This window comes from Tiliqua scincoides, chromosome 3, assembly GCF_035046505.1.
Source record: "Tiliqua scincoides isolate rTilSci1 chromosome 3, rTilSci1.hap2, whole genome shotgun sequence".
In the NCBI taxonomy this organism is placed as follows: Eukaryota; Metazoa; Chordata; class Lepidosauria; order Squamata; family Scincidae; genus Tiliqua; species Tiliqua scincoides.
In genome coordinates this window covers 236,659,246-236,687,187 of record NC_089823.1, presented here as the reverse complement: position 1 = coordinate 236,687,187, position 27,942 = coordinate 236,659,246, and the positions used below count along the sequence as shown (strand labels likewise).

At 48.7% G+C, this 27,942-nt stretch overlaps 1 protein-coding gene across 1 annotated transcript; it reads left to right on the top strand.

Moving 5' to 3' along the window:
* Nucleotides 1-1,640: 1,640 nt before the first annotated feature.
* On the top strand, nt 1,641-27,481 carry CHRND (cholinergic receptor nicotinic delta subunit). The gene is made up of 12 exons (XM_066621572.1): nt 1,641-1,692; nt 5,095-5,240; nt 8,228-8,272; nt 9,660-9,769; nt 12,151-12,306; nt 15,137-15,252; nt 19,868-20,068; nt 21,943-22,054; nt 22,866-22,980; nt 23,928-24,138; nt 26,473-26,591; nt 27,293-27,481. The coding sequence occupies exons 1-12, from the start codon at nt 1,641-1,643 to the stop codon at nt 27,479-27,481; spliced, it is 1,572 nt and encodes a 523-aa protein (XP_066477669.1).
* The last annotated feature ends 461 nt before the right edge of the window (nt 27,482-27,942 follow it).

Here is a 27,942-nt window from a genome sequence, read left to right as displayed (position 1 = left end):
TCCATCAGAAGTTGCCATCATCACCTCCAGTGGTGTAGCCAGAGGGGGTGCAAAGCACTAAGTTTGGCAGGGAGCCTCAATGCAAGCGGCTCCTCCCCCTCCCCTTCACAGCCATTCTGAGCAGGGGGAGCAAAATGGAGATATTTGCCTGGAATGGCTCTGAAGGGGAGGGGAAGGAGCTGCTTGCACAATGCAATGAGGCTCCCTGGAAAACTTAGTGCTTTGCACCCCTGTTAGCTACGCCATTGATCATCTCTGGTTTAGCCCTCAGGGTTGGAGCTTTAGGACGCGGCCCCCACACAGTCAACTTGGTGCACAATAAACATACATCTGTTTCCAATTTGGTCTTGACACACATGCAATGAAATTTGTTTATGAGAGGAAATATTTGAAAGAGAGTTTTTCCTAAAGGAGGTAGGAGCTGCCGCTGCCTGACCCGAATTTCTTGGAACGGCAAACCAAGTCAAAGGAAAACGCAGCAACTCAAAATTAATTTCTATGAGACTTCAAAGGAGGAGCACCACCTCATTGTGGGCTTGTGGCGCTGGAGATGCTCAGCAAGACTTAAAGCTCATTCTTGGAAGTTTCAAGAGATAAAAGCAGTGGCCTGCTTTCAGAATATTTGTTCAGGTTGCTTTTTAACAACTGGAAATCTTATTAACAGGGACGTGCGGTGGGTGGGGAGGCAGATGAGGCAGAGCCTCCCCACTGAAGTCCTTCAAAAAGCACTGCCACCGTGTGCAAGCACATACAACCCACGCACTATGTTATAAGTATGTATGTGCACATACATACATACAATGTGGGTTGTATGTGTTTGCACACTTCCCACAGTGTGGGAAGCGCTTTTTGAAGGACTTCACGTCCCTGTTTATTAATACATATCAAAGAATCAAGGGGAAAGCAAGAGGATCTGTGTCTTTGTTGTGCTCGCTATAAGCCCATTTCATTGCTTTGCAGTCCTATGTAGAGCCTTGGCTAGCATTCTGTGGGATCCCAATATCAAGCTGCCTCCAATTGGCTCCCATAACAGCATTCTTTCCCCAGGCCAATTAGCATGGGGGGGAGCAATCTGGATTGAGACCTCAGCAGGGGGTAAGATGAAAGGCATCTCCTGTGGTCCCAATCCAGACCCCAGTGCATGGTCCCTATGCATGTTATTTACAGAAAAGAAATGGAAAGCTTGTCAGGGCTAATTACATGGCTCAAGCCGCATCTAATCTGGCCCACAGATGTCTGTTTCTGCCAGTGATGTGACTATGTCCCCAATCCACCCACCATGATGCCACTCTCCATCCATTCACATTTACATAGCTAAATGAATACATAAAATATCAGCCTTGGGGTATTTTTCCCCACTTTGTCACATTGACAGCCCAAGCCCTCCTTGGCCTTTTTACTCAGGGCAAAACAGCTCCCTTTCCTCTAGGCTCAGAGGGGGAAGGAAGGGATTGGATTGCTGTCTCTGTTCCCTGGCTTGGCTGCTATTTTCTCTCTTCCCCTCCCCAGCCTTTCAGCTGCCACCGTCCATCCATCCACATTCCCAAGTCACAATGCCAGCTCGCACTTCCGTCTGCTTCGGCAAACACACACTGCAACAAATTGGACACAGACACAGCACAGGTGACTCAGAAGACAAGATGGGCAGGATGGCGCTGTGGCTTTCTCTTCTCTGGGCCTTTGCCCTCCCAGGTAAGAATGCAACTGACCTGCCGGGACCTGCATATCATGGCAATCCAGCAAGTGTTGCCTGCATGAAACAAAGATTTGGGGCTGAACCAGGACAGTGTCTCAATTCTAATAAGGGTGTGGGGCTGGCCTTCCTGAAAGCCATAAATAAGTTGGAAGTTTATCATCAGATGTAGGTGAGGAAGATGGGTTGGGGTTACTCTGCATTTGCTCAGAAGCACTCTTTTCTCCTTATACTAAAGGGCAGGGCTCAGGCACTTGGGGATGGGGAAAGCTTCTGGAGCTCTTAGCTCAGATTAGGTCCTGCATACTGTTGTGTGTGTGGTTCTAGACCAGCCATTTTCAACCACTGTGCCGTGGCACGTGCCGCAAATGGTCTGCAGGTGTGCCGCAGGAGTTTGGGGGAGGATCATTTATTAGTAGGGCCATTGAGGGATGTAAACCCCCTACCAACAGCATGGTGTGCCTTGTCAGTTGTCAAAAAGCTGATGGTATGCCTTGACAATTTTAGTACCTTGTCAGTGTGCTGTGAGACAAAAAAAGGTTGAAAATCACTGTTCTAGACTAGGGGTCTCCAAACCCCAGCCCAGGGGCCAGATGCAGCCCACAACAAGCCTCTATCCAGCCTGCAGCAAGCCTCTGGACCCCTGCAAGCTTCTGGCCCACTCAACCAAATGTGACCCGAGCTGTACTCCAGTTGCATCTGGAGGGTGTTCTGAGGGCCAGGGAGGCCATGTTCCTCTCCTCAAAATACCATCCAACGGTTTCCTGGTGTTCCTAAAAAACCAGAAGTGATGTTTTTGGGCCGTCTGAAGGCCTTAGACTTTCTGAAGCTTTCTAATGTATTTATTTAAATTTTATATTTAAAATTTATTTTTTCAGCCCTCGACACAATGTCAGATATTTTATCTCAGTGACATCGAGGTTAGATTATTGTAACACGCTCTATGTGGGGCTGCTCTTGAAGGCGGTTCAGAAACTGCAACTAGCGCAGAATGCGGCGGCCCATGTAGTTACTAGAGGTAAGCAGTTCAACCCTGTCAGTCCGCTTCTCCAGCGGCTGCATTGGCTGCCCATTCGTTTCCTGTACAGACCTGTACTTTTAACAGGCTACTCTCTCTATGCTTTTAACAATGATAGTACTCACTCCTGGGTAAGTGTGGGTAGGATTGCGGCCTAGGATTGGTAAACATTTTCCTGCTTGATGATGTCACATCACTTCCAGTGAGCCCTGACATATTCTCATTCTAAAAAGTGGGTTCTGGTGCAAAAAGTATGAGAAACACTGCTCTAGTGAAGTATCTCAGCTTCAGATGCTCACTTACCATATGTATGAAGAGGATGATAGCCTACCTTACAGTGTTGTTGTAAGGATTGCTGAGATCATGCAAGTGAACTATCCTGAAAACTCTAAAGCACTAAATATGATTGTACTTAGTAAAATAATTTTACAGTAACAAAAATATATGTACTTTGAAAACCAACAGGATAATTTTAATCGAATGGATAGCCCAATCCTAACCTGCGCTGGAACAGGAAGGCCAGCTGGAGGTGGATCCCACGCAACTCATGTCACGCAGCAGCCATCTCAATGGGGCTACTCTGTGCCAGCAAAATCGCTGGCACAGATTCAAGCAGCCCGGTGTAAACTGGTCTGCTCAGGAGGGGAGGTTAGGATCTGGCCTAAGTGCCAGAGGCTGGCTGGTCCCATCCCCCTCCCAGGCCTGCCCTGCCCCCGCCAAATACCCATCCCCACCCTGAAATACCGCCATTCTGCCCTCCCCAACCCTCAGCCGGCTCAAACTCACCAGGTCCTCCACTTGCTCTGATGCAAGGATGTAGGGAGGTGGGAGGCTAGTAATCTTTGAAGGAAGGGGCTTTCCACACAGCAACTCCCTCCTCCCTATTCTGGAACAGGGGAGCCCAAACCCCAGCCCTGGGGCCACTTGTGGCCCTCAAGGACTCCCAATTCGGCCCCCAGGGAGCTCCCAGCCCTGGCCCTCCAGAGACTTGCTGGGGACCATGCTGGCCTGATGCACTGTTCTTGGTGTGATGGCCAACTGTTCAACCTCTTGCGTGAGCTGTGGGACGAGGACTTCTTCCACTGCTTGTTGTTTCACATCTGTGATGCAGCAGCAAAGGAAAGGCTGGCCTTGCTTTGTGTAAGGCATTTTATAGGCCTTGAGCTATTGCAAGACTGTCATTCATTCACATAAGTTCCATCTCTGATTCATTTATGTCAATTTATTCAAATTTGAAACATAAATTAATTCTTCCCCCCCCCCCGGCCCCTGACACAGTGTCAGAGAGATGATGTGACCCTCCTGCCAAAAAGTTTGGACACCCCTGTTGTGGAATAAAAGTGTAGTAATCGCTGCCACCACCAAGGCTAAAGGGCAGCTTTCCCCCCCCCCTTCCACTTACAGTAAATCAATGAAAATCAATGATAGGAGTCCTAGACTCACAGTACACATGCAGGAACAGAGGGACTAGGCATGGACAAGACAATGTGCTCTCCACCAAGTCAACCAGTTCAGAAAGGTTAGAGATCAAAACAGCTATTTTTAACCACTGTGTTGTGGCACATTGGTGTACCATGAATGGTCCGCAGGTGTGCCACAAGGATTTGGAAGAGGGTCATTTATTAGCGGGGTCATTGGGGGATGTGAGCCCCCAGCAGCAGCATGGTGTCCCTTGTCAAAAAATCTGATGGTGTGCCTCAACAATTTGAGTGCCTTGCCAGGGAGCCATGAGATAACACTGAAAGAAAGAAAGAAAGAAAGAAAGAAAGAAAGAAAGAAAGAAAGAAAGAAAGAAAGAAAGAAAGAAAGAAAGAAAGAAAGAAAATCAATCAATCAATCAATCAATCAATCAAGCATGTCACATCACATCTAATTTGACCCTTAGCATTAGCAGACAGGGTTATATCCAACTCCTTTGCAGAGCTCTAGGGTGGACTCTGGAGACTGGGCTATACTTAGGGGAAGAGAGCAAAGCTATTCGCTATGGCTGAAGACAATATGCTGAGTCATGAAATTACATCTGGATTAGCCCTTGATGGTTAAGGTGATGATAGGCAGGCAAAGGGCCTCTTCTATCTCAATAGTTCCATAGAAGAAGGGACAGCAGCAGAAGCAGCTTTTCTCACCCCACAGGACAAGCTACAGGTACTGAGCTTCCCTTTCCTACAAAAGTTATCAAAGGGTCATGTGACCAACAGGATAAGTGTCCCCTTTGCACTGGGTCTTACTACTGGCAGTGTTGTCTTGGGGTCATTTTAACACAGGTGCCCCTGAAGTTGTTTAAATGGATCAAGTCTCTACAATTTCCTTGGCCAACTTCCAGAGATGATCTTCTTCTGCAAGGGTAGGTCAACTCAGCCACCTTCTCTCCCTGTCCCTCCAGGCACCCTGGGTGTGAACATGGAGGAGAAGCTCATCAACTACCTCTTTAAGGAGAAAGGCTACAACAAGGACCTGAGGCCCGTGGCTTCCAAGAACAAGAGTGTCGCCATCTCTCTGGCACTGACCCTCTCCAACCTGATATCCCTGGTGAGATCACAAAGACAGGCCCACAAGATTAGTCAGCAATCAGTCACATAATCATGGGTTTCCAGGGAGCCCACTCCAAACCTTATGATCATATAAGAAGAGTCATATGACCTGGGCCTGAGCCTTTTGGTCCTGCATCCTGTTTCCCACAGTGAGCAGCCTGGTCCCTATAAGCAGGCCTTGAAAGCAACAGGCCTCCTGTGCTAACACCTCCCCATGGTAACTGGTATTCAGAGGTACCCATGCCTCTCATAAGAACATAAGAACAGCCCCACTGGATCAGGCCATAGGCCCATCTAGTCCAGCTTCCTGTATCTCACAGCGGCCCACCAAATGCCCCAGGGAGCACACCAGATAACAAGAGACCTCATCCTGGTGCCCTCCCTTGCATCTGGCATTCTGACATAGCCCATTTCTAAAATCAGGAGGTTGCACATGCACATCATGGCATGTAACCCGTAATGGATTTTTCCTCCAGAAACATGTCCAATCCCCTTTTAAAGGCATCTAGGCTAGACGCCAGCACCACATCCTGTGGCAAGGAGTTCCACAGACCGACCACACGCTGAGTAAAGAAATATTTTCTTTTGTCTGTCCTAACCCTCCCAACACTCAATTTTAGTGGATGTCCCCTGGTTCTGGTATTATGTGAGAGTGTAAAGAGCATCTCCCTATCCACTCTGTCCATCCCCTGCATAATTTTATATGTCTCAATCATGTCCCCCCTCAGGCATCTCTTTTCTAGGCTGAAGAGGCCCAAACGCCGTAGACTTACCTCATAAGGAAAGTACTCCAGCCCCGTAATCATCTTAGTCGCTCTCTTTTGCACCTTTTCCATTTCCACTATGTCTTTTTTGAGATGCGGCGACCAGAACTGGACACAATACTCCAGGTGTGGCCTTACCATTGATTTGTACAACGGCATTATAATACTAGCCGTTTTGTTCTCAATACCCTTCCTAATGATCCCAAGCATAGAATTGGCCTTCTTCACTGCCGCCGCACATTGGGTCGACACTTTCATCGACCTGTCCACCATCACCCCAAGATCTCTCTCCTGATCTGTCACAGACAGCTCAGAACCCATCAGCCTATATCTAAAGTTTTGGTTTTTTGCCCCAATGTGCATGACTTTACACTTACTGACATTGAAGCGCATCTGCCATTTTGCTGCCCATTCTGCCAGTCTGGAGAGATCCTTCTGGAGCTCCTCGCAATCACTTCTGGTCTTCACCACTCGGAAAAGTTTGGTGTCGTCTGCAAACTTAGCCACCTCACTGCTCAACCCTGTCTGCAGGTCATTTATGAAGAGGTTGAAAAGCCCTGGTCCCAGGTCAGATCCTTGGGGCACACCACTTTTCACCTCTCTCCATTGTGAAAATTGCCCATTGACACCCACTCTCTGCTTCCTGGCCTTCAACCAGTTCTCAATCCATGAGAGGACCTGTCCTCTAATTCCCTGATTGTGGAGTTTTTTCAGTAGCCTTTGGTGAGGGACCGTGTCAAACGCCTTCTGAAAGTCCAGATATATAATGTCCACAGGTTCTCCCATATCCACATGCCTGTTGACCTCTTCAAAGAATTCTATAAGGTTTGTGAGGCAAGACTTACCCTTACAGAAGCCATGCTGACTCTCCCTCAGCAAGGCCTGTTCGTCTATGTGTTTTGAGATCCTATCTTTGATGAGGCATTCCACCATCTTACCCGGTATGGATGTTAGGCTGACCAGCCTATAGTTTCCCGGGTTCCCCCTCTTTCCCTTTTTAAAGATGGGCGTGACATTTGCTATCCTCCAATCTTCTGGCACCGTGGCCGTTTTGAGGGACAAGTTGCATACCTTAGTCAAGAGGTCTGCAACTTCATTCTTCAATTCCTTAATAATTCTTGGATGGATGCCATCAGGGCCTGGTGACTTATTGATCTTTAATTTATCAATGAGGTCTGAAACATCTTCTCTTTTAACCTCTATCTGACTTAACTCCTCGGTTAGGAGGGGCCGTTCGGGCAGCGGTATCTGTCCGAGGTCTTCTGCCGTGAAGACAGATGCAAAGAACTCATTTAATTTCTCTGCCATCTCTAAGTCTCCTATTTAGCTACCAGAGCTCACGGTCCATGAATGTGCACAGTCTCTCATGTGAGCTAGGAGCCAGCCCCACAGTGAATTCTAGGAATTAATTGTGTGTTGAGTGAAGGAACAGCCTTCCCCTTTTGCTTGTCCCTGCTATTCAGACTGCCTTTGCATTGCTAACTGTTGAACTGCCCCAGTCGATGGGCCTGTAACAGCTGTTTGCTCTGTAGTCATTCAGAGAGTGACAAACACCTCCCTCCATGCCACAAAAGGTGCTGTTGGTGCCTGCAGAGACACCAGATTAGGCCAGGCTGTTGTTTCTCAGGCTGAGTAGCTGTCAACAGGTTGGAAGTACTGATAAGTTCAAGATGCAAGAATTCACTGAATCCTTAAAGAAAGAAGACGCCATCACCACCTCTTGTGGCAGTGAGTTCCATAAGGTAATAAGAGAGCCACCTGGTGAGCAGGTTCCAAGGAGAAAGTGCTGGGTAGCTCCTGCTCATTCATGTGGAAAGGCCTCACTAAATTTAAGCAGTGCTGCCTTTCTCATCTTGCTATGGCAAAACCACACCAGCCCAAAGTCCACTCCTAAGCAACCGTTAAAGGTTCTCTCTCCTCCTTCGCATCCATTCAAACTAATACCACATCACAGCCTCCTAGAGCAGCCTGTCACTTTCTCATCAGGCATAAAGCAAGCATGTATGAGTGGGTAGGTTGCTGAGGTCTGCAACTGGCACTGAGTGTTCTGGGATTCACATGGCCATGTGGATCCTCTGCTGGGCATGGTCCCCGGCGCACTCCTCAATCTGGTTGACATTAGTGCTGCCCCTGCACACACTGCCCTGCAGATGCTCCCTCTCTGAAGTGCACTGTAACTTTGAAAATCTCATCTACTTTGTTCTTCCTTGTGTTGTTGCAGAAAGAGGTTGATGAAACACTCACCACAAATGTATGGATTGAGCATGTAAGTAAAAAAAAAAATTAATGTTCCAGCTTCTGGGGCAGTTAAACTGACAGGGCTTTATTCTGGTGCATCAAATCCTAAATTGTGCCGAGTCAGTGGCATAGCTAGAGGGGGTGCAAAGCACTGAGTTTTGCAGGAGCCTAAGTGAGCCATGCGAGCAGCCCCTCCCCTCTGCAGCCATTCCAGGCAGTGGGAGCAAAACAGAGGTATTCACCCCTGCATTCACCTCCCTGTCTTGTTTGAAAAACTGGAGGCTGCGCTGACTGCCTTTAGCTACTTCTAGTTCCCTTTGCTACAGCTCTTGCTTTTCGAACTGCCTGACCTGTTTTCTAGCCAGATGTGACAGTAGGGCTTATCCAACAACAAATGCTGTTTCACTGCAGTTCTACTCAGGCATTATTCCTGAATGCATGCGGAGGGCAGTGCACCAACCCACTCTCTGGCCATGCCATGCAGGGCATTGTAGCCAAACACGGGGTGGGTTCCTCCATATGATGTGGGCATCTTGAGTAGGAGTCCTTCACATATTTGGCACTGCCACCTGCAGGCAAGAACCAAATGCAGGGATGCCCACAGGTCACATGGGACTGGGGTGTGCCTAGGTTGGAGAGGCATTCCCACTCCCTTCTCCTTGTGCTCCATGAACATGGGGAGGGTAACGCATGAAGGGGGCTGCTATTTTGTGTCCCTTGGATCTAGTATCAGGTCTCTTTTGCACTCTGGAGACCAGAGGCCTATGATGTGGGGCCTGTCAATCCTATCTGCAGTGCTGCCACCCTCCCCCTCCCCCTGATCCTTACAGTGCCTGACCCTCACACCTATAGCGTTGCCCTTCTGGTTCCTCCCTCCTGTGCACAGGAACTGCCAGCAGGAACTTCTTGGGCAGTTTGAGATGCTTTCCCTGCCCACCCAGCCCCACAGGATAAAAGATGGCTACAGGCTTGTGGTGCACGCCCTGGTCCTTCATACCATCCACCCCCTGCCACACAAATAAAGAGGCCAGGATATGTGAGCACACACTTCTTATGATCACATGGGGAGGTTGGGCAGGGAGAATATAGTCCAAATCAGCCCCTGAGGCCGCGTGTCAGAAGCATGCACAACCTCTGTGTGTATTTTTAGGGAGTCTCAGCTGGCAATTCAGCCTTAACTCAGAATATTTGCATGCTTGGATGCAGTGGCATAGCTAGAGGGGGTGCAAAGCACTAAGTTTTGCAGGGAGCCTCACTGCAGCATGCAAGCAGCCCTCCCCCCAGGCATTCTGGGCTGCTAGAGCAAAACAGAGGCATTTGCTCCATTGGGGTTGGAGGACATGCTGTTCACCCACAGAAAAAAAGTTGCTGCTGTAGTGGCCAAGTCAGAATGGTGCATTGTTGACTCTCCACAGGGATGGATCGACCCCAGGCTGCAGTGGAACAAGTCAGATTTTGGCAACATCAGCGTGCTCCGCCTCCCATCAGACATGTTATGGCTGCCAGAAATTGTCCTAGAAAACAAGTGAGCATCGGATTTCTAGGACTGCCAGCTGTTGCTAGACCCTTCTGTAGTTCCTTTAACCCATTTCTGCCTGGCCCACAGGTGTACACATTTGGTCCCTGTTGCATATATGCACCGTAGGGCAGAAATGGCTTAACAGCAGCTGGATCTACAGATGGTAGTGGCCCTCTGCGTTCGCCAGTGGTAACATTAATTTCCATGCCATGGACACCTTTAGTACAGTCCTGCAGAAAGCTACTGTTTTCCTGGTCAGTTGGCAGCCCTCATCATCAGTGGCATTGAAAGAGGGGGTGCAAAGCACTACATTTTGCAGGGAGCCTCACCATGGCGTGCAAGCAGCCCCCTCCCCTTCGGAGCCATTTCCGGCAGTGGAAACACAACAGAGGCATACACCTGTTTTGTTCTCACTGCTAGGAATGGCTCCAAAGGGGAGGGGGGCCGCTTGCATGCCACACTGAAGCTCCCTACAAAACTTAGTGCTTTGCACCCCCTCTAGCTGCACCACTGGCTGCTTTCAACAAACCAGGCAACAAACCACAAGCATCCCTATGTGTGACCTTTCAAAACCTGGGGTGGGTGATGTCCGGAGTTTGTCTAACTCAGGGGTGCCCAAACCCCAGCCCTGGGGCCACTTGTGGCCTCTCAAAGTGGCCCTCAGGGAGCCCTCAGTCTCCAATGAGCCTCTGGCCCTCCAGAGCTTTGTTGGAGCTTGCACTGGCCTGATGCAACTGCTTTCAGGATGAGGGCGACTATTTGACCTCTTGCATGAGCTGTGGGACGAGGGCTCCCTCCACTGCTTGCTGTTTCACATCTGTGATGCAATATCGGCAGCAAAGGAAAAAAGGCCTTTGTGCAAGGCCTTTTATAGGCCTTGAGCTATCGCAGACCTTCATTCATTCATATAAGTTCATCTTTACATAAGTTTATATAAATGAATATATTAAAGATGAACTTATTTGAATGTATTCAAATTTTAAATGTAAATTAATTCTTTTTTCCCCAGCCCCAGACACAGTGTCAGAGAGCTGATGTGGCCCTCCTGCCAAAAACTTTGGACACCCCTGGTCTAACTGGAAACTGATGAGCACCTGGGTTCCTCTATCTGTCCACTGACATGGTCAGATGGGCTGGGGTGCCCAGTAGGCTGGCATATGCAGGAGGGCTGCATGATGGTTTTGTGGGGAAGCCAGACTTTGACCTGGCTATCCTGACATGAAGCTGTTCTGGAAGGGCATGGATTTGTTTCAGATAGTCTGATGCTCTGAACAGAATTGCCCTGCTCCAGAGAGAACCAGAAATGAAGCCCCTCTGAAGCATTCTGAACCTAAAGCCAAGCCACCTAAAGCAGGTTTGACCCACTGGGTGTTCGTCAGCCTCTCTTGCCCTTCTTTTTGTTGTTTCTCTCTCACACCTGAAGCTTTTTCTTCCCAATACAGGAAGTGGCTTCCAAGCAGTTTGGAGTGGAGGCCGGTACAGGGTAGGGTCAATCCGAGCTGTCAGGGCAGCACAGAGCAGCTGAATGAAGGCTGCTAAGTGGTGCTTTCATAAAAATATTCATCCTCCTCCTCTTCAAATGTATGTGATTCATGAGAATGAACAATGACCCCAGGAAAACAGAGGTCTCAGGCCCATTGCTTTCTCAGCACTGTGGGAGTTATCTCTTGGGGAGACTGTTTCTAAGTGCTACTGCTGTGCTTTTTAAATCAATAAAGTTCCTAATGTTCCATTCAAATCATCTGGTGTTCAGTGAGTGTAATTCACATTCTGGTTGCTCTGTTACTTTGCTGCCAGGACAGAGTCCCATTCTTCTGCATCTCTTTCTGAATTTTTTCAGGGAACTTTCCTAGGGCCAGTTAGGCATTTCCTGTGACTTTGGTGCAAATTGGGCAGAAAACAAAATAATTACAAGCTCTGTAGCAATTTTTCTCAAGGGACTCACAATCTAAAATAAATAAATGATGCATGAGCAGGAATAAAAGAAAGCCCAAATGGAATTAAAACCACTCTGTAAACATAAGATTGATTCTCAAAGTGCGGGGGGGGGGCACGGCAGCAAAGAAGAGTTCACTCCCAAGTGTGGTAGTGGTATTGTCTCTTGATCTCTGCCCAGGATGTAGTGAATGATGACTTCCACATCTTGGAATATTCTTCCTTTTTCTAGCCAGCAGAAGCACCAAATTAGGAGGGCAACTGTTGAAGAAAGTGCTGCAGTGTGGGGTGGGGTAGGGCAAGTTGCAAATGGTAGAGCCAGTGGTGTAGCTAGAGGGGGTGCAAAGCACTAAGTTTTGCAGGGGGCCTCCCCACACATGCAGACTCAGGATGAAACTTGTGGTCAGGATTATAGCATTTAATGTGCCACATGGCTTTCTCTCCTTTCCCAGCAATGATGGTCAGTTCCAGATCACCTATGCTTGCAACGTCCTGCTCTCTGCCTCTGGTGAGGTGTACTGGCTGCCCCCTGCCATCTTCCGCAGCTCCTGCCCCATCAACGTCAACTTCTTTCCCTTTGACTGGCAGAACTGCACTTTGAGGTTCAGGTGAGGAACTGCTTGTTCTTCCACTGGTTTCTGTAGCAGGTGCACATGTCATTGGGCTTCCAGATGACTCACACAGACTGCTACTACCAGTGCCCATGTGGGGTTTCCATCAGGGCCATGCCTAGGATAGGGAGATGGATGAAGCTCTTGAAATTAGGTGAGGTGCTGCCAGGACTGCCAGTAGAAAGTTTTTCTACTATTGACTGACAAGTTAGGGAGGGCAGACAAAAGGGTTGTATGGCCACATCACATACCAAGGAGAAGGGGTCAGGGACTGGGTTTCCAACAATCCAGTTCCACCTCCTGTGCCATTCACATTCAGCTCCAGTTTCACCTGCAAGCCTGGCAGGTGGAGCTCTGTACCTTGAGGGGGCCATCCAGTCTGCAGTGCCAGCCTTCCTGAATGCTCACACTGCAATCCTATGCATGTTTACTAAAAGGTAGGTCCCAATGCATTCAGTGCACTTGCTCCCAGGGATGCAATCTCAGTCCCAAAATATCCCCCAAAAACTAATCTCTGTCCAATCCCTTTATCCCTGTGTAGTTCTGGGCAAAGGAGGTGTTCTGCTAGATTCCAAGGCCAAGCTCTGCCTGGAGAATTATGTCCACTTTAAGCTAATTAGCTCCCCTTCTTTCCTCAAAAATTACCCAAGTTCTGCCCTGCTGCACTACTGGACCCCACCACCAGGGTAGCTTACCTGTTTCACTTGCAGAGGCCCTCCTTCCTCCCCTCTCCTGCCAGCAGCTCCTCTGGCAACTTCAGCAGCACTTTGGTCCTCAGCAGGCCTTGGGCATGGCAGCCAAACACCAATCCTGGTGTCTCCAGCAGTCACCAAAGTCCATTCACCAATCAGTCCATCAGCAGTTCCATTAATCCAGTCTCCCTTCCTAAAGCTTTCCTCCTTCTACTACCCACGTGAAACTCCCTTCCACCTTCAAGAAGCTCCTTTCATCAGGTGCTTTCATGCCTGAGGGCCCTATTGCCTTCAAGTGGCTGCAGCTGTGCAGCTCACCCTCCGCTGAATGCCCAGGCCTTAACCCTTAAAGGGGCCACTGCTGACACCACATTCTACCTCCTTGCCAGATCTTCTGCAATTTGAAAACAGGAGGTAGCTCCTCAGTTGGAACAACTTGTTGACTGTGGAAGAAAGTGGCTGCCACTGTCTTGTCTGTTGCCCTAGTCTGGAAGTTGATCCTCCCACTTCTCTGTTTTGGAACATGCCCCTGCTTCTGGCCCACTTTGACTAATAGCTGCTTGGAACCTGACTGCCCCTAAGCCAGGGGTGCTCAATAAGTCGATCCCGATCTACCAGTCGATCGCCAGGCAAAAGTCGATCTACCAGTCGATTGTACACGCATTCCTGGGAGTGAGCCCCGCCCTGGGAGTGAAGCATCCCTGGGAGTGAGCCCTGCCCTGGGAGTGAGCTCCTGTCCACGCATCCCTGGGAGTGAGCCCTGCCCTGGGAGTGAGCTCCTGTCCACGCATCCCTGAGAGTGAGCCCCGTTGACTCACCTGGGGATGACTTACCTTTCCCCTGTTTTTGCACTGGTATGTATGGAGATCTGCCCCCCCCCCAACTTCCATCTGTTGGTTCTGTGTGCAAGGGGTTTTGCGCTGGTCTTGCTGTGACGTCTATATAGAGATCTTCCCTCCCCCACACCTTTCCCCTGTTTTTGCACTGGTCTGTATAGAGATCTGCTCCCCCCCCACTTGTATTGGAATCGAGGAAGATCTGGTGAGGAGGTAGGCTGTGGTGTCAGCAGTGACCCCTTTAAGGGTAAGGCCTGGGCATCCAGCAGAGTGTGCTGCACAGCTGCAGCCACTTGAAGGCAATAGGGCCCTCAGGGATATAAGAGCACCTGAGGCAGGAAGGGCTCCACTTATTTATGTGAGTTAGCCTTTTCCTACATGAAGATCTTTAAGTCCAAGTACCATTCCACCATGACTGATGAACATTTGGAAGTGTGCTTGAAGCTGGCTGTCAGCAGCTACTGTCCGGGCTATGCATCCTTGGCTGATTCATTTCAGTGCAAGTCATCAAAGTAAACTCAAGTAATTACAAAAAATGTTTATAGTTAATTATGTTGTGTTGTGCAATATTGGCTCATGCAGTTATGCAAGGTACACCAACATACATTGTACACATAAATGTTATATGTTATGATGGCATGAACATTGTAAAAAAAAACTCTGGTAGATCTCCCGCCTTGCTGGGTTTCAAAGTAGCTCTTGAGCCAAAAAAGTGTGAGCACCCCTGCCCTAAGCCCTAACTTTGTCAATGCCTGACCTGGAAGAGCTGCCATCCCTCCAGAGGTGCTCATGAAGCAGGTGCTTGCCCAATGAGCTACAGTTAAGCTCCTAGGCCTGCTGCTGTTGTCTTATTATATTGATGTTATGGGCATCTTATGTATCATTCTGTTGCTTTATTGTTTTAAATATTTTAACTGTTGGCAGAAAGTGGGCCCTTCAAATGCTGTAAGCTAGTCAATTAAATAAACAAGCAAGCAAGTGGGCTGCTTGTTAAAAAATGCATTAAGGATTTGGAATGATGCTCCTCCCTGCCATATTTGAGAACACAGTGCCACAAAAGACAGTGGTGATGCTAGAGGGGAGTGTGAAGCACTAAGTTTTGCAGGCAGCTTCACCACAGCCTGCAAGCAGCTTCGAGCCATTCTGGGCAGTGGGTGCAAAATGGAGGCAAAGGCCTGGCTCCAAGGAGGCCAGCTGCACTCCACAGTGAGGCTCCCTGCAAGACTTTGCTTTGTACCCCCTGTAGAAAACCACTGGAAACAGATGCTGACAGAACTTCTGCTTGCCTTTCTTTCACAGGTCACTGAGGTACAATGCCAGAGAGATCACCATGGAGCTCAAGGCCGAGCAGGAGCGGGGAACTGCCCAGCGCTACTCAGTGGAATGGATCATCATTGAGCCCAAAGACTTCACTGGTACTGCCTGTTGGGGGGAGTGGTGGCCGCCGGCTCCTGGCCTTCAAGGAGGGGGTTGCCACCTGCGGCCTAGCAGGGAAAGCTTCCTTCCTTTCTTTCTTGGTGAACCTCCCAACAGTGTCGCAGCTGGAGAGGGCAAAGCACTAGGTTTTGCAGGCACGTGATCGGGCCGTGTAAGTGGCCCCCCTTGGAGCCATTTTGGGTGGTGGGAACAAGATGGAGGCAGGTGCCTGGAATGCCTCCAGAGGCAGGCAAGATTCACAGCCCCTCCTGTGCATGTCTACTCAGAAGCAAGTTCCATTACAGTCAGTGGGGCTACTCCCAGGCAAGTGGAGAGACCTGCAGCCCCAGAGCCCCTCCAGTGCGTGTCTACTCAGAAGGAAGGCCCATTTGAGTCAATGGGGCTGCTCCCAGGACGGCGCGGTCAGGACTGGGCTCTCACTGTCTCCTACCCCCGCCAGGCCTGCCCGCCTTCCCACCGCTGCCTGCTGTTCTCAGCCCCCAGGACGGAGCCCCCAGCGGCGGCGTGAATGTCCCGTTCCCCCCCCCCCGCTGCCTGAACAGCGCCAGCCGGCTCCGCGGGGGTCGCGGTTCGAGACGTCCACACGCTGTGCAGGTCGGCGGGCCGGCCCTCGCTGCAGCACGTGGCAGGAAGGCCCCTGGGGGGTGGCGCTGCCCTCCGGGCCGCTATTGGGAGGGGGCTTGCCCTACAGCTGGCCTCGCCTCGCCCCACACCTGCCTCGCCTGCCTCCCCTCACTGCACACCTGCCTAACCCAACTCACCCCAGACCTGCCACCCCTCACAAGTGGCACCGCTCTTCAGTGGGGAGGCTCTGCCTCACCCGACACCTGCCTCCCCTCACAAGTGGCTGCACCTTTTACAGTGGGGAGGCTCACCCCACACCTGCCTCCCCTCACAAGTGGCTGCACCTTTCTGTGGGGAGGCTCTACCTCACACCTGCCTCACCTCACACTGCAGTGGCTTTTCCCCACTGCAGCCCTTTGAAATGACTGTGTGAGATGCTTTGCAGCCTGAGTGCTCCCAGGTGCAGTATGAGAAAACAGTACTTACTTTTCTGGCATTTTGGAAACTCAACATCAGGAATAATGCACGTTGTTATGCAGGATCAAGAGAGACCACTGACACCAAAGTAAGGTTAGGGCTTTTATTAGGAGGAATGAAACCTGAACCAAATAAAAACAACCTTGTTCCAAATTTCCCCAATCGAGAGGACCAGAGGCAGGAACTAGGCGGGCAGGAGGCAGCAGGACTTGAGGCAAAGGCTGGATGGTTTGACATTATATATCTGGACTTTCAGAAGGCGTTTGACACGGTCCCTCACCAAAGGCTACTGGAAAAACTCCACAGTCAGGGAATTAGAGGACAGGTCCTCTCGTGGATTGAGAACTGGTTGGAGGCCAGGAAGCAGAGAGTGGGTGTCAATGGGCAATTTTCACAATGGAGAGAGGTGAAAAGCGGTGTGCCCCAAGGATCTGTCCTGGGACTGGTGCTCTTCAACCTCTTCATAAATGACCTGGAGACAGGGTTGAGCAGTGAGGTGGCTAAGTTTGCAGATGACACCAAACTTTTCCGAGTGGTAAAGACCAGAAGTGATTGTGAGGAGCTCCAGAAGGATCTCTCCAAACTGGCAGAATGGGCAGCAAAATGGCAGATGCGCTTCAATGTCAGTAAGTGTAAAGTCATGCACATTGGGGCAAAAAATCAAAACTTTAGATATAGGCTGATGGGTTCTGAGCTGTCTGTGACAGATCAGGAGAGAGATCTTGGGGTGGTGGTGGACAGGTCGATGAAAGTGTCGACCCAATGTGCGGCGGCAGTGAAGAAGGCCAATTCTATGCTTGGGATCATTAGGAAGGGTATTGAGAACAAAACGGCTAATATTATAATGCCATTGTACAAATCAATGGTAAGGCCACACCTGGAGTATTGTGTCCAGTTCTGGTCGCTGCATCTCAAAAAAGACATAGTGGAAATGGAAAAGGTGCAAAAGAGAACGACTAAGATGATTACGGGGCTGGGGCACCTTCCTTATGAGGAAAGGCTACGGCGTTTGGGCCTCTTCAGCCTAGAAAAGAGACGCTTGAGGGGGGACATGATTGAGACATACAAAATTATGCAGGGAATGGACAGAGTGGATAGGGAGATGCTCTTTACACTCTCACATAATACCAGAACCAGGGGACATCCACTAAAATTGAGTGTTGGGAGGGTTAGGACAGACAAAAGAAAATATTTCTTTACTCAGCGTGTGGTCGGTCTGTGGAACTCCTTGCCACAGGATGTGGTGCTGGCGTCTAGCCTAGACGCCTTTAAAAGGGGATTGGACAAGTTTCTGGAGGAAAAATCCATTATGGGGTACAAGCCATGATGTGTATGCACAACCTCCTGATTTTAGAAATGGGTTATGTCAGAATGCCAGATGCAGGGGAGGGCACCAGGATGAGGTCTCTTGTTATCTGGTGTGCTCCCTGGGGCATTTGGTGGGCCGCTGTGAGATACAGGAAGCTGGACTAGATGGGCCTATGGCCTGATCCAGTGGGGCTGTTCTTATGTTCTTATGGTTATTTCCTGGTTTTCAGAGGCTCTCCCAGGGGTTCCTTCCTGCAGCTTTCTCCTCAGCTCCTTTCTGTAGCTTGGTCCTTCCCAGCTCGTTCCTTGCAGCTCCTTCTCTACCAAGCTTCCTTGGTGGTCCTTCTTCCTCTGTAGAGCTCACTCTCCAAGGCTTCTCACAGCAGCTCTTCCCTGGTGGTCTCCCGCTCTTTGCTTGTGCAGCCCCTTTTATAGGCCTCTGCACACAGCAGCCTCTACCTTCCCCCTACTGGTACTGCAGCCTCCTCTCCTGCAGCAGTTTTCCCTCTGGTCCTCCTCAGACTGAGCCCAAGTTCTACACATAACAACGTGAAGTGTTTTGCACACTCAGAAAGTGATATATAAATGTGAAGTATTATCCTTTTGGGGCACTTTCCACAAATGCTACGCAATAATGGAGTTATAGCCTTAGTGTTTATAGAATACTTCTTAGTGTTGAAACATACTTCACTTATTGCAGTCCTTACAACAACTCTGAAAGGTAGGACAGCTTTCTTGTCCTCATACTGCAGATGGGAAAACCGAGACAGAGTGGCCGCCTCAGGCCACCTAGAGAGTTTGTGGCAGAGGCAAGATTCAAGCAGAGGACATTTGAATTAATAGTTCAATTTCAAACTATGCTTTCATAGGTGGATCTACCAGTGTTTTCCGTTATTTGAGGAAATGCAGCAATTTTCCTGATCAAAATGCCTGCACATACCCCACCCAATCTACCCTGTGGGTCCCTGTGTTTTTCCTCCACAGGACAAACAGCAGCTAGAGGTGGGCTGACTGAAGTAAAAAGTTTGGAGAAGTGCTGCTGCTTCAGTCAAATAATTGGATTGGCAGTGGTAACTCCAACTATGGTTCATTAATACAAAAATGTTCAGTTTCTTTTTTTATCAGGAGATATAAAAGTGATGTCATGAATCTTCCTCCCATGTTACTTGCTACTTGGCCTCCAGCTTTTACACTCTCAGAAAGCAGCCCCATAGAGGAAACCTTGCACCTATATTGTATTCTCCCTGGCCATTTTTCTTAGTATAGAAATTAAATTGAGATCACTTTGGCTCAGAATTTTGACAGGTCTTTTCAGAGCACAGTAGAACTGTGTATATGCTGTGCTTTGGGAGATAAACCACAATCTGTGTCAGAGTGACCTTACTTCTGCACCATGAGAAACTGAAAACAGCAGCTTACAGAAAACGACACTGGTTAAGCTGTTTGCTTGTGGCTTCCTCCTTCTGCCTTTGCTAGGCACTTGTTAGGCAGAAGGGCTAGACAGAGGCAGGAAGTCCTGTTCTGATGCTGCTGGCAAGCCTTACTAAGATCCAGGAACATGCAGTGAGTGGAGAGGCAGCTGAGGCAGTGCCTCCCCACCTGAGTCCTTCAGAAAGCACTTTGTGCATAGGTTGTGAGTGCTTGAACACCTTGCATGGTGGCACTGCTCTTTGAAGGACTCTGGTGGGGAGGCACTGCATCACCAGCCTCCCCACCCACCGCAAGTCCCTGCTCAGATCCCTCTCCAGCTTTTGAAAGTTCACCAAACATGCCTGTTTTCACATCCATGAGAACTAGAAATTTTGTTTCAAATGAAAGCTAAGATTTTCAAGATACCAAATTCTGCATCTATTTCCAGATTTGGTGGTTCCCCAAGACACTGCAGGTACAGGTTGTGTTCTCTGCTCTGTGGTGTGTACCTGTACAGACATTGTTGGACAATGTCAAAGAGACCAGCAGACACCCATATGGGTAACAGTGAAAAGAGTAAGAGGAAACATTTCTCACTGTATTCATGCAATTATTCTGAAATCCAAACTAATCTGAAATCCAATCTGTAATAATTTATGAAACAAACAATTCTCCACCTTTTTCCCCTTCCCCAAATCCTATGTGGTCTTCCAAGGAATTGTGGCACATAGGCTGCCAATAGGGCCCTTAGGGCCGCAAATGCAGTGTCCTGTTTATAGTGTCTGGTTGTCATCTCTCTCTCTCTCTCTCTCTCTCTCTTTCTCATTCACCCAGAGAATGGTGAATGGGAGATCATTCACAGGCCAGCCCGTAAAAACATTGACCCGAGTGTCCCTCCTGAGAGCAACCAGCATCAGGACATCACCTTCTATCTCATTATCAAGCGCAAGCCCCTCTTCTACATCATCAACATCGTCACCCCTTGTATCCTGATTGCCTTCATGACCATCCTGGTTTTCTACTTGCCTGCTGACAGTGAGCAAAGTCCTTCCCATCTCTGGCTTCTCCCCAGGGGGAGGGTTGGAGGGTCATGGAACACCCCAACTCTTCCACCACCCTGTGGATGTTCAGTGCCTTAGAGTGCAGTAACTGGGAGTGCTTTACTGTCAGCTCTAGCAAATGTTGTCTTCTCTTCATCCAGAGAATCCAGATGATGCTGTTGTCAGCCTGTTGCATGCTAGTGCCTACTCTATTGTCTTCCTGGGTTTTTTCAGACCTAATTTGTGATTATTTGAAAAATTTATTTAAAATGCAATTGAAGAGCCAGCCTGCACTTTTGAGGCCATTAAGGGCTGTTGTGCCTTTAATTGTTGTGCCTACTGGCAGCTTCTGCCCCCTTTATTGCTTCAGCAGCATTAGTGGTGGTGATGATGAATAGCCTCTCAGCTGCATTTTAATTTTAACGTTTCTGTTTTTGCTGGTGGTAGAGGCTTTAATTACTGATTTCCTCTCATTTTGGGTGAAATTCCACTGTTTTGTTGCCAAAGAAATGGGGGAATCTTTCTACAGCAGTGCTTCCCAAACTTTAAAGCACCAGGACCCACTTTTTAAATGACAATCTTTAGTGACCTACACAGCTTTACTGGACCGAGAGAGAGAGATTTTTTTTATATTATTATTATTATTATTATTATTATTATTATTATTATTATTATTATTATTATTATTATTATTATTATTATTATTATTATTATTATTATTTCATAATAGGGATCCAGTGCTCCTGAAGCTGCTAGGACCTTTTATATGGTGTGTGTGTGTGTAGATATTTGCTAGTCTCTCCCTAGAAATGGAGTTCAAGGTCTATGCCCCCCAAACCTTTACAATCATTCCAGGGTACAATCATTCCAGAAGGCTGAACTGGAGAGCATGATGTGCAGTTAGGGACTTCCAGGCCAGACAAAAAGCTGGAACTGTGTTCACATGTGTTCTACTGAATGCCAATTACTAGAGAAAATCAGAAAATGTGACATTTTAATTTGGGAGTTTGAAACAATGGCGATCCTGGCCATAGTGCTGCCCACACCAGGACCACAGGCTGTCACCCCCCCCTGCCCACCATGTTGCCAACCCCCAACAGCAGGTTGTCACCCCCGCCGTCCTTCTGGAGGCCCTTGTATAGGCCTTTAAAGGGCCAAAATACATCACTTCCGGATTCTCTGGGGAAACCAGACGTGACATTTTAATGCCCTTAGAAGGCATTCTGAGGGTCGGAGAAACCTCCTTGTCTTCTTCTAAGGGCTTAAAAATGTCACTTCTGGTTTGTGAAATTGGAAGTGATGCTTTTTGGCCCTCCAAGGCCTTCAGAGGGTCGGGGAGGCAGTGTGCTGTTTCTCCAGCACTCAGATGACCTCATACTACAGATTAGCATTCCAGCCATGAGTGTGTGTTTTTTTTCCCCATCTGGATTGCCTGCTGCTGCTGCTGCTTCTGCAAACTGGGCAAGTGTGCTTGCAAAGATTTTTTAAATATCTGTATTTCAGAAACTTTTCATGACTCACCAAAAATTGGCTCACGACCCACTGGTGGGTCCCAATCCACAGTTTGGGAAACAGTGCTCTAGAGGATCTAGGCCTTATCTGAAGGATATTCCTGCAGACAATGAGCACACACGCTGCCACTCTGTTCCCTAGCGAATCCCTCATTGAGCAAAGGGGGAGCTGGCATTAGGGGACTGGGCATCAAGGCAGGGGGAGTGGGCCAGGATAATCAATGATGTTTCTTTGTGGGTGTGAATGAAAACGTCTGAGCCCAAGCAGCAAGGACTTGTTCCCTATCAGCTGGAGATGGTGCTTGGAGCGAAGCAGGGGCTGGAGTTGGTGCCATGTGATCTCCTTTGTGCTTTGCAGGTGGGGAGAAGGTGACCTTGGCCATCTCCATCCTGCTGGCTCAGTCTGTCTTCCTGCTTCTGATCTCCCAGCGCCTGCCGCCCACTTCCCTGGCTGTCCCTCTCATTGGCAAGTAAGTTTTTCTCTGCCATCAAGGCAATTCCACCGCTTCATTCCCAGAGCTGGCAGGGAAGTTGTGTTGCCAGCCTATGAATGTAGAAAGCAACAGATGTCTGGGGAGGGGGGTGTTGTTCTAAACGGGGGACACCATTGATGTTGCAGGCAATTGACCAGTTGAAGAACTACAGAGAAATGTTCTCTTACCTTAAGGAGGCCACCATGACTGCTCCTTCCTTGCAGGATGCAGTGAACTCCCCGTTGGCAGAGCTACATCAGCACTGGAAAGCCGGATCGGATTGGGCCCTAAATTACAGTATCATATCCACAGCCTAAATGCAGTGACAGCACTAGGGTTGGTGTCACCCCCGTTATTTTATTTATTTAATATGTAACAGTACAGGTCACCCAACAAATCAGTCAAAAAACCAGTGGCCAACTTGATGACATTCACACAACTGAATAAGAGTTCTAGTATTAGTTGTGAGTGTGGTGGTACAGTCTTCTCTGGTTTTCAAGACATGTAGAAAGAGAATGAACTGAGAATAGAATCGCAAAGACATTGGATGAAAAAGAGTCAAATCAACAAGAGTGGTCAACAGTATCAAAGGTGGCAGAGAAGTCAAGAAGGGTAAGGACTGAGTAGAGCTTTGGACTTGGCAGTGAGGAGATGTTTGGAAAGGCTGAGAATCAGCAAGCCGAGAATAATCAATAATTCTCTCTGTCTGAGAACTGCCTGGTTCACGTCCCATGGCTTGTTCTAGAATGTTTGAGCGTGCAACACTAAAGTCAGTGCTACTCTAACAAGTGTATGGTCAACTTTGCAGATACTTGCTGTTTGTCATGCTGTTAGTGACAGCAGTCGTGGTGGCCTGTGTCGTGGAGCTCAACATCCACTTCCGCACGCCCAGCACTCACATCCTGTCCAACCGGATCAAAGAGGTGAGTCAATGGGGGAGCCTTCCCAACAGAGCAACAGGAAGAGGGGGCAGAGTGGAAACATGGAAGAGAGAAGAGTGGTGGGATAGAGCATCTCTGTTGCTCTAGCCCAACACTCAGCTCTCCATCATAATTCCAGGGAGACAGCAAGGGTAGCATGTGGTCCCTGTCATGCTTGTTGTGTCAAAGGACAGAAGTCTGTCCCTGCTGGCTGAGAGCACAGCAGGTCCGCTTTGTCCAGCATCCTGGGAAGCCGACAAACAGGGAATAGTGCTACCCTAGAGTGGAGCCCGTACCACAGCTATTCTGCCTCTGAACATGGAGGCTCCTTAAAACCTTCAAGTAATAGCTCCAAATAGTGCAGGGCAGGGACATCTTTTTATAGGTGGGAGAGACACATTTGAAGATTAACTCGCTTCTGTTATCTGCAGGCAGAAATGGTACAGTCCTGAAACACATCAATGACTCACATGAGTCCACTGATGGCTCAGCTGAGCTCTTGGAGTCATGCCCTTTTCTGGCAGGCTTCACAGTGTCGCTTCTCTTGCTGTCTCTCCTACTGGACTGGTCAATGCCAGCACTAGATTGCTGGAGGCCATAAAGCCCTGCACCTTCCCCCCCACCACCATAATTTACTGATGGTGGAGAACAGGTAGCAGTGAGTGGTGGCTCCTCCCACCCTCCCCATGGGCATGGACAAATGGGGATCTGCAGTGGCTGACTAGTGCTGGAGGAGGTTCGAGGGGAAGACCCGCTGGGTTGTGGACCCTTGGCAGATGCATGTTGTGCCGACATCTGGCACTACCATGAGACTGGTTCATAAGAACCCCCCTTCCCTGGAGATTCATAAATGGGTAAAGAGGCAAACCAATTTCCAAGGATGTTTTTAGAACATGTCATTCAGCCTAGAACGTGTTTTTCTTCACTGGCTCCTTCTCTCTGCCCCCCAGCTCTTCCTTGAGACCCTGCCACGCCTTCTGCTCATGTCTCAGCCAGCCACAAGTGAGCCAGAGTCATCGGATGGCCTGCTGATCCGGCGTAGCAGTTCTGTCGGCTACATAGCTAAGGCTGAGGAATATTACACCGTCAAATCCCGCAGTGAGCTGATGTTTGAGAAGCAGTCAGAGAGGCATGGCTTGGCTAGCCGGGTCACACCTGCAAGTGAGTGTTGTGCTAACTAGAGTAAGGATGGAGGGCAGTTGTCTCAAGGGACTCTAAGACCAGTCCTGCAGGAGGAGAGGTCTAGCTGCACTTCTTAGTCTTGATGACAGCTAAGTGGAATCACTATGTTCAGAGGCATTGACCCATTCACGAAAGTTGCAGTAGAGGGCAGCTTTAGGGGTTGCTGGAAGAACTGGGGGGTTTTGAGGTGGGTTCCTAGGAGAGTGAGGACATCAAAATATACCATCAACCCAATTATTTCTAGCTCTTATAGAACGAGCTGAGGTAACCAAACTACATTTGTAGCTAATAGTAGAGCACATTCTGCAAATGCAGTATCTGACAGAAAGATTTTATTTTATGTTTTAGATTGTTAATTTGGCCTGTAGATGTAAAAGCTTGGACTATAATTTTTTTATGATTCTCTTCTGTATGCTATAGTTGGCTGTATTTTTATTGGACTGGCAGCTTGGAAGTGCTGCTCATAAATGAATCATTTTCAAAGCCTGATCTGACTTTCAAATTGCTATCTCTCAACCCAGTCAACCTCACAGGGTTGTTGTGAGAGGCAAAACAACAGGAAAATTTCACATAAGTCACCCTCAGCTCCTTTCTTGAAGCTTCTTACAGCCCAATCCTATAGCGGACCTATGGCAGCAAATCTTACAATCTGCTGCTGTAAGTCCTGTTACCAGGCTCAAAAGGCATGCAGCTATTGTGCACTCTGGAGCTGCCAGTACAAGTGGTCAGAGCTTCCATGTGCCCACCAACAGCCCACCAGGCCGCATCAGAGCAGATAGTATTGGGGGGGGGGTAGTCATGAATGTTCTGGGGGAGGATTGTTGCAGGGAGCAGGAAATGTAGGGGTGGGATATTTGCTCCAGCAGTGCATACCAGCAGCAGTATAGCTAGAGGGGGTGCAAAGCACAGCCTCACCATAGTGTGCAAGTGGCCCTGCCTACTCCCCTTCAGAGTCATTCTGGGTAGTGGGAGCAAAATGGAGGTATATGCCTCCGTTTTAGTCCCACTGCCTGGAATGGCTCTGAGGGGGAGAGGCCGCTTGCACACCACAGTGAGGCTCCCTGAGAAGCTTAGTGCTTTGACCCCCTCTAGCTATGCCACTACATGCCAGGATCATATGCTTGGCCTCTTCATGAACAAAACTTACTTCCTGACTTTCCTTGGACTTACACCAGCAAATGAACTGGCGTAGGTTTGAGGAGACAACTGAGGTTGACAGCAACTGTTGTCCTGCACATTTCTGATCTTGTCTGATCTTGGAGGCTAAGCAGGGTCAGGCCTGGTTAGTACTTGGATGGGAGACCGCCTGGGAATACCGGGTGCTGTAGGCTTATACCATAGTCTTTCGAGACTGAAGGTTGCCAACCATTGACAGCCAGGCGGCCTATAGAGTGGTAAGTGGGGAAAAAAATCTTGATTTGCCTTTTCTGGGTCGCCCGGAGGGCTGCCCTCCATAGCATGCAGCACACACTCCATCAGTGGCTCTGCGTGTTATCGACAGGCAGGGGAAAGAATTAGCTCTTAGTCTGGTGACTTCCATTGACACATAACTTGACTGATAAGTCTTAAAATATACATTCCAAACTAGACAATCTGTTAGAGTGATTAAAACCTTTTTTTCAGTTAACTAAAACTACATCCCCAATTAAACGGGCAATAAGTTTTATTTTTAATAGTTAAATTATTTTTAATACAATTAAAACTGCTGGCTGCCTGTGGCAGTGAGGGTGAGCAGTGGAGGTGAGGAGTGGCAGTAAGTGGGAGGACTGGGGTGAGGAGGGGGAGAAATGGGGGAGTTTCTGTGGGGGGCAGATGGGAGGTGGAATGGGAAAAGGAGGGGGTGGATCTTTGTGGCACCTGAGTACACCAGATCCCAACTCCATTCCCTGCCCCATGCTTCTCCTACTCCTCTCAGACTTGTACCAGCAATATAGCTGGTGCAGATCAGATGGAACAGTGAAAGCTTGCCATTACCTTGTGGAGGCCCCAGACTGCCTCCCCCAACAGGAGACAGTGCATGCTTCCTTGGCGTGGTTGCATCAGCAAAGGGAGATTTACTTAGGATTGGGCAGTAAGATTACGTTGCCTCTCATCAGGTAACACCCTAATTAAAAACCTCATAATAACAACCTATCAGCAGCAAGTTGATATCCATGGAATACACTCTGATTAAAAGAACCACATACAAATCCGCTTACCCAGAGGCCCTGCTTCTTGATTCTCTACCTTCAGGACACTGTTTGTGGGTGGAGAGTTGTGAGGGTGTCTGCTGTACCAGCCACACTCACTGCTTTTCTCCTCCCTCCCCATTAGGGCCAAACCCCCACGGTGTGGGTGACATACAAGAACAGCTGTACAATGAGATCAAGCCAGTAGTCACTGGAGCCAACTACATCGTAAAGCACACACGAGAGAAGAATGACTACAATGAGGTGGGCATGGCAAGTCCTCTCATGTTTGCAATTCAGCCTGTGGTCAGCTCAGAAAGCTTGAGCTCCCAGCTGCTGCTTCCCAGTTTGGGTTCAGAAGGGCTACTCCTGCTGTTTAGCCTGACGTTGCCATCTTTTGTTCATTCGCGCTATACAGGGGATGTTGTTTGCTGACGCTCTTTGCATTCCAGTGCTTTTTCAGACATGATTTGTGACTGGCAAAGTGCTATTGAAGATTTTTAAGGCCACTGTGTCTTTAATTAGAAACTTCCTCCTTAGCCTGCCTTCCTTCCTACCTTTGAGTTGCTTCCTCTTCACTGGTCTGTGTCTGCAACATTCTAGAATTATGTTGAAGCAATCAACTCCTGTTCCTGGCACTGAGGGTGGGACTCAATTACAGGTGACCCCTTTGCAGGCAGAACAATTGCTCAGAACCTTCTTATTTTATTACACTTTTGCCATGTCCATCCTGAGCTGTGACTTCCTTTGCATCTGGTCACCTTGCTCCTGACAGCCCACAAAAACTGGCCATTAGGGCTATGTTTTATTCACATGCCATTCACTGGTTAGTTGCAAAGGATGTTCCATCCTATTCCCTGCAGCAGATTGTGTTCTAGATTGCATGGGTTGATCATGTGGTGGGGGAAGGTTAATTGTCTTTTGCTCTCTCCAAACCTCTGTTTCTACTGCATCTTCACCTGCAGGAGAAAGACAGCTGGAACCGCATTGCTCGCACTGTGGACCGCCTCTGCCTTTTCTTGGTCACCCCAGTTCTGAGCCTGGGTACCTTGTGGATCTTCTTGATGGGGATTTACAACCACCCACCACCCTTGCCCTTTGAGGGGGATACTTTTGACTACCTCGAAGAACACAGGCGCTTCATGTGTTTTTAAATTATATTGTTTTTTAATTCTGTTGTTTAATCTGTTTTTAACCTGTTGTAAGCCACCTTGAGTCCCTTTGGGGAGAAAGGCGGGGTAAAAATGAAGTTTATTATTATTATTCATCTAGAGCTGGGCACCTTTGCTCCCTGATGTTGGATGTTAGGGCTTTGACTCGTAAGCGCTCACCCTTCCTACTGTGGCACAGGATTGGGGCTTGCGCTGGCTCTTGCTCCCCCAATCCATGGGGTACTGTGCTCTCTTAAGTTATTTCTGCTTGTCTTATTTCCTCTGGCATAATAAACACTGCCTTTGCCAGCTGGGGCTCCCAGAATATGAGAGGGTTGGGAGAACATCTGGAGGCAGTCAGCAAAGTTATGCAGCACTGGTCACAGAAGACTCAGGGTGAGGATGGGTGTGTCATTTTATCTGCAGCAGGACTAGTTTGGAAACACCCCCACCACATTTAGTAC

Bases quoted from the DNA above. Each gene is read 5' to 3' on its own strand.
- CHRND (XM_066621572.1), top strand. From the start codon at position 1,641: ATGGGCAGGATGGCGCTGTGGCTTTCTCTTCTCTGGGCCTTTGCCCTC. The intron at 1,693-5,094 runs GTAAGAATGCAA...CTGTCCCTCCAG, and splicing joins CTGGGCCTTTGCCCTCCCAG to GCACCCTGGGTGTGAACATG. The intron at 9,770-12,150 runs GTGAGCATCGGA...CTCCTTTCCCAG, and splicing joins GAAATTGTCCTAGAAAACAA to CAATGATGGTCAGTTCCAGA.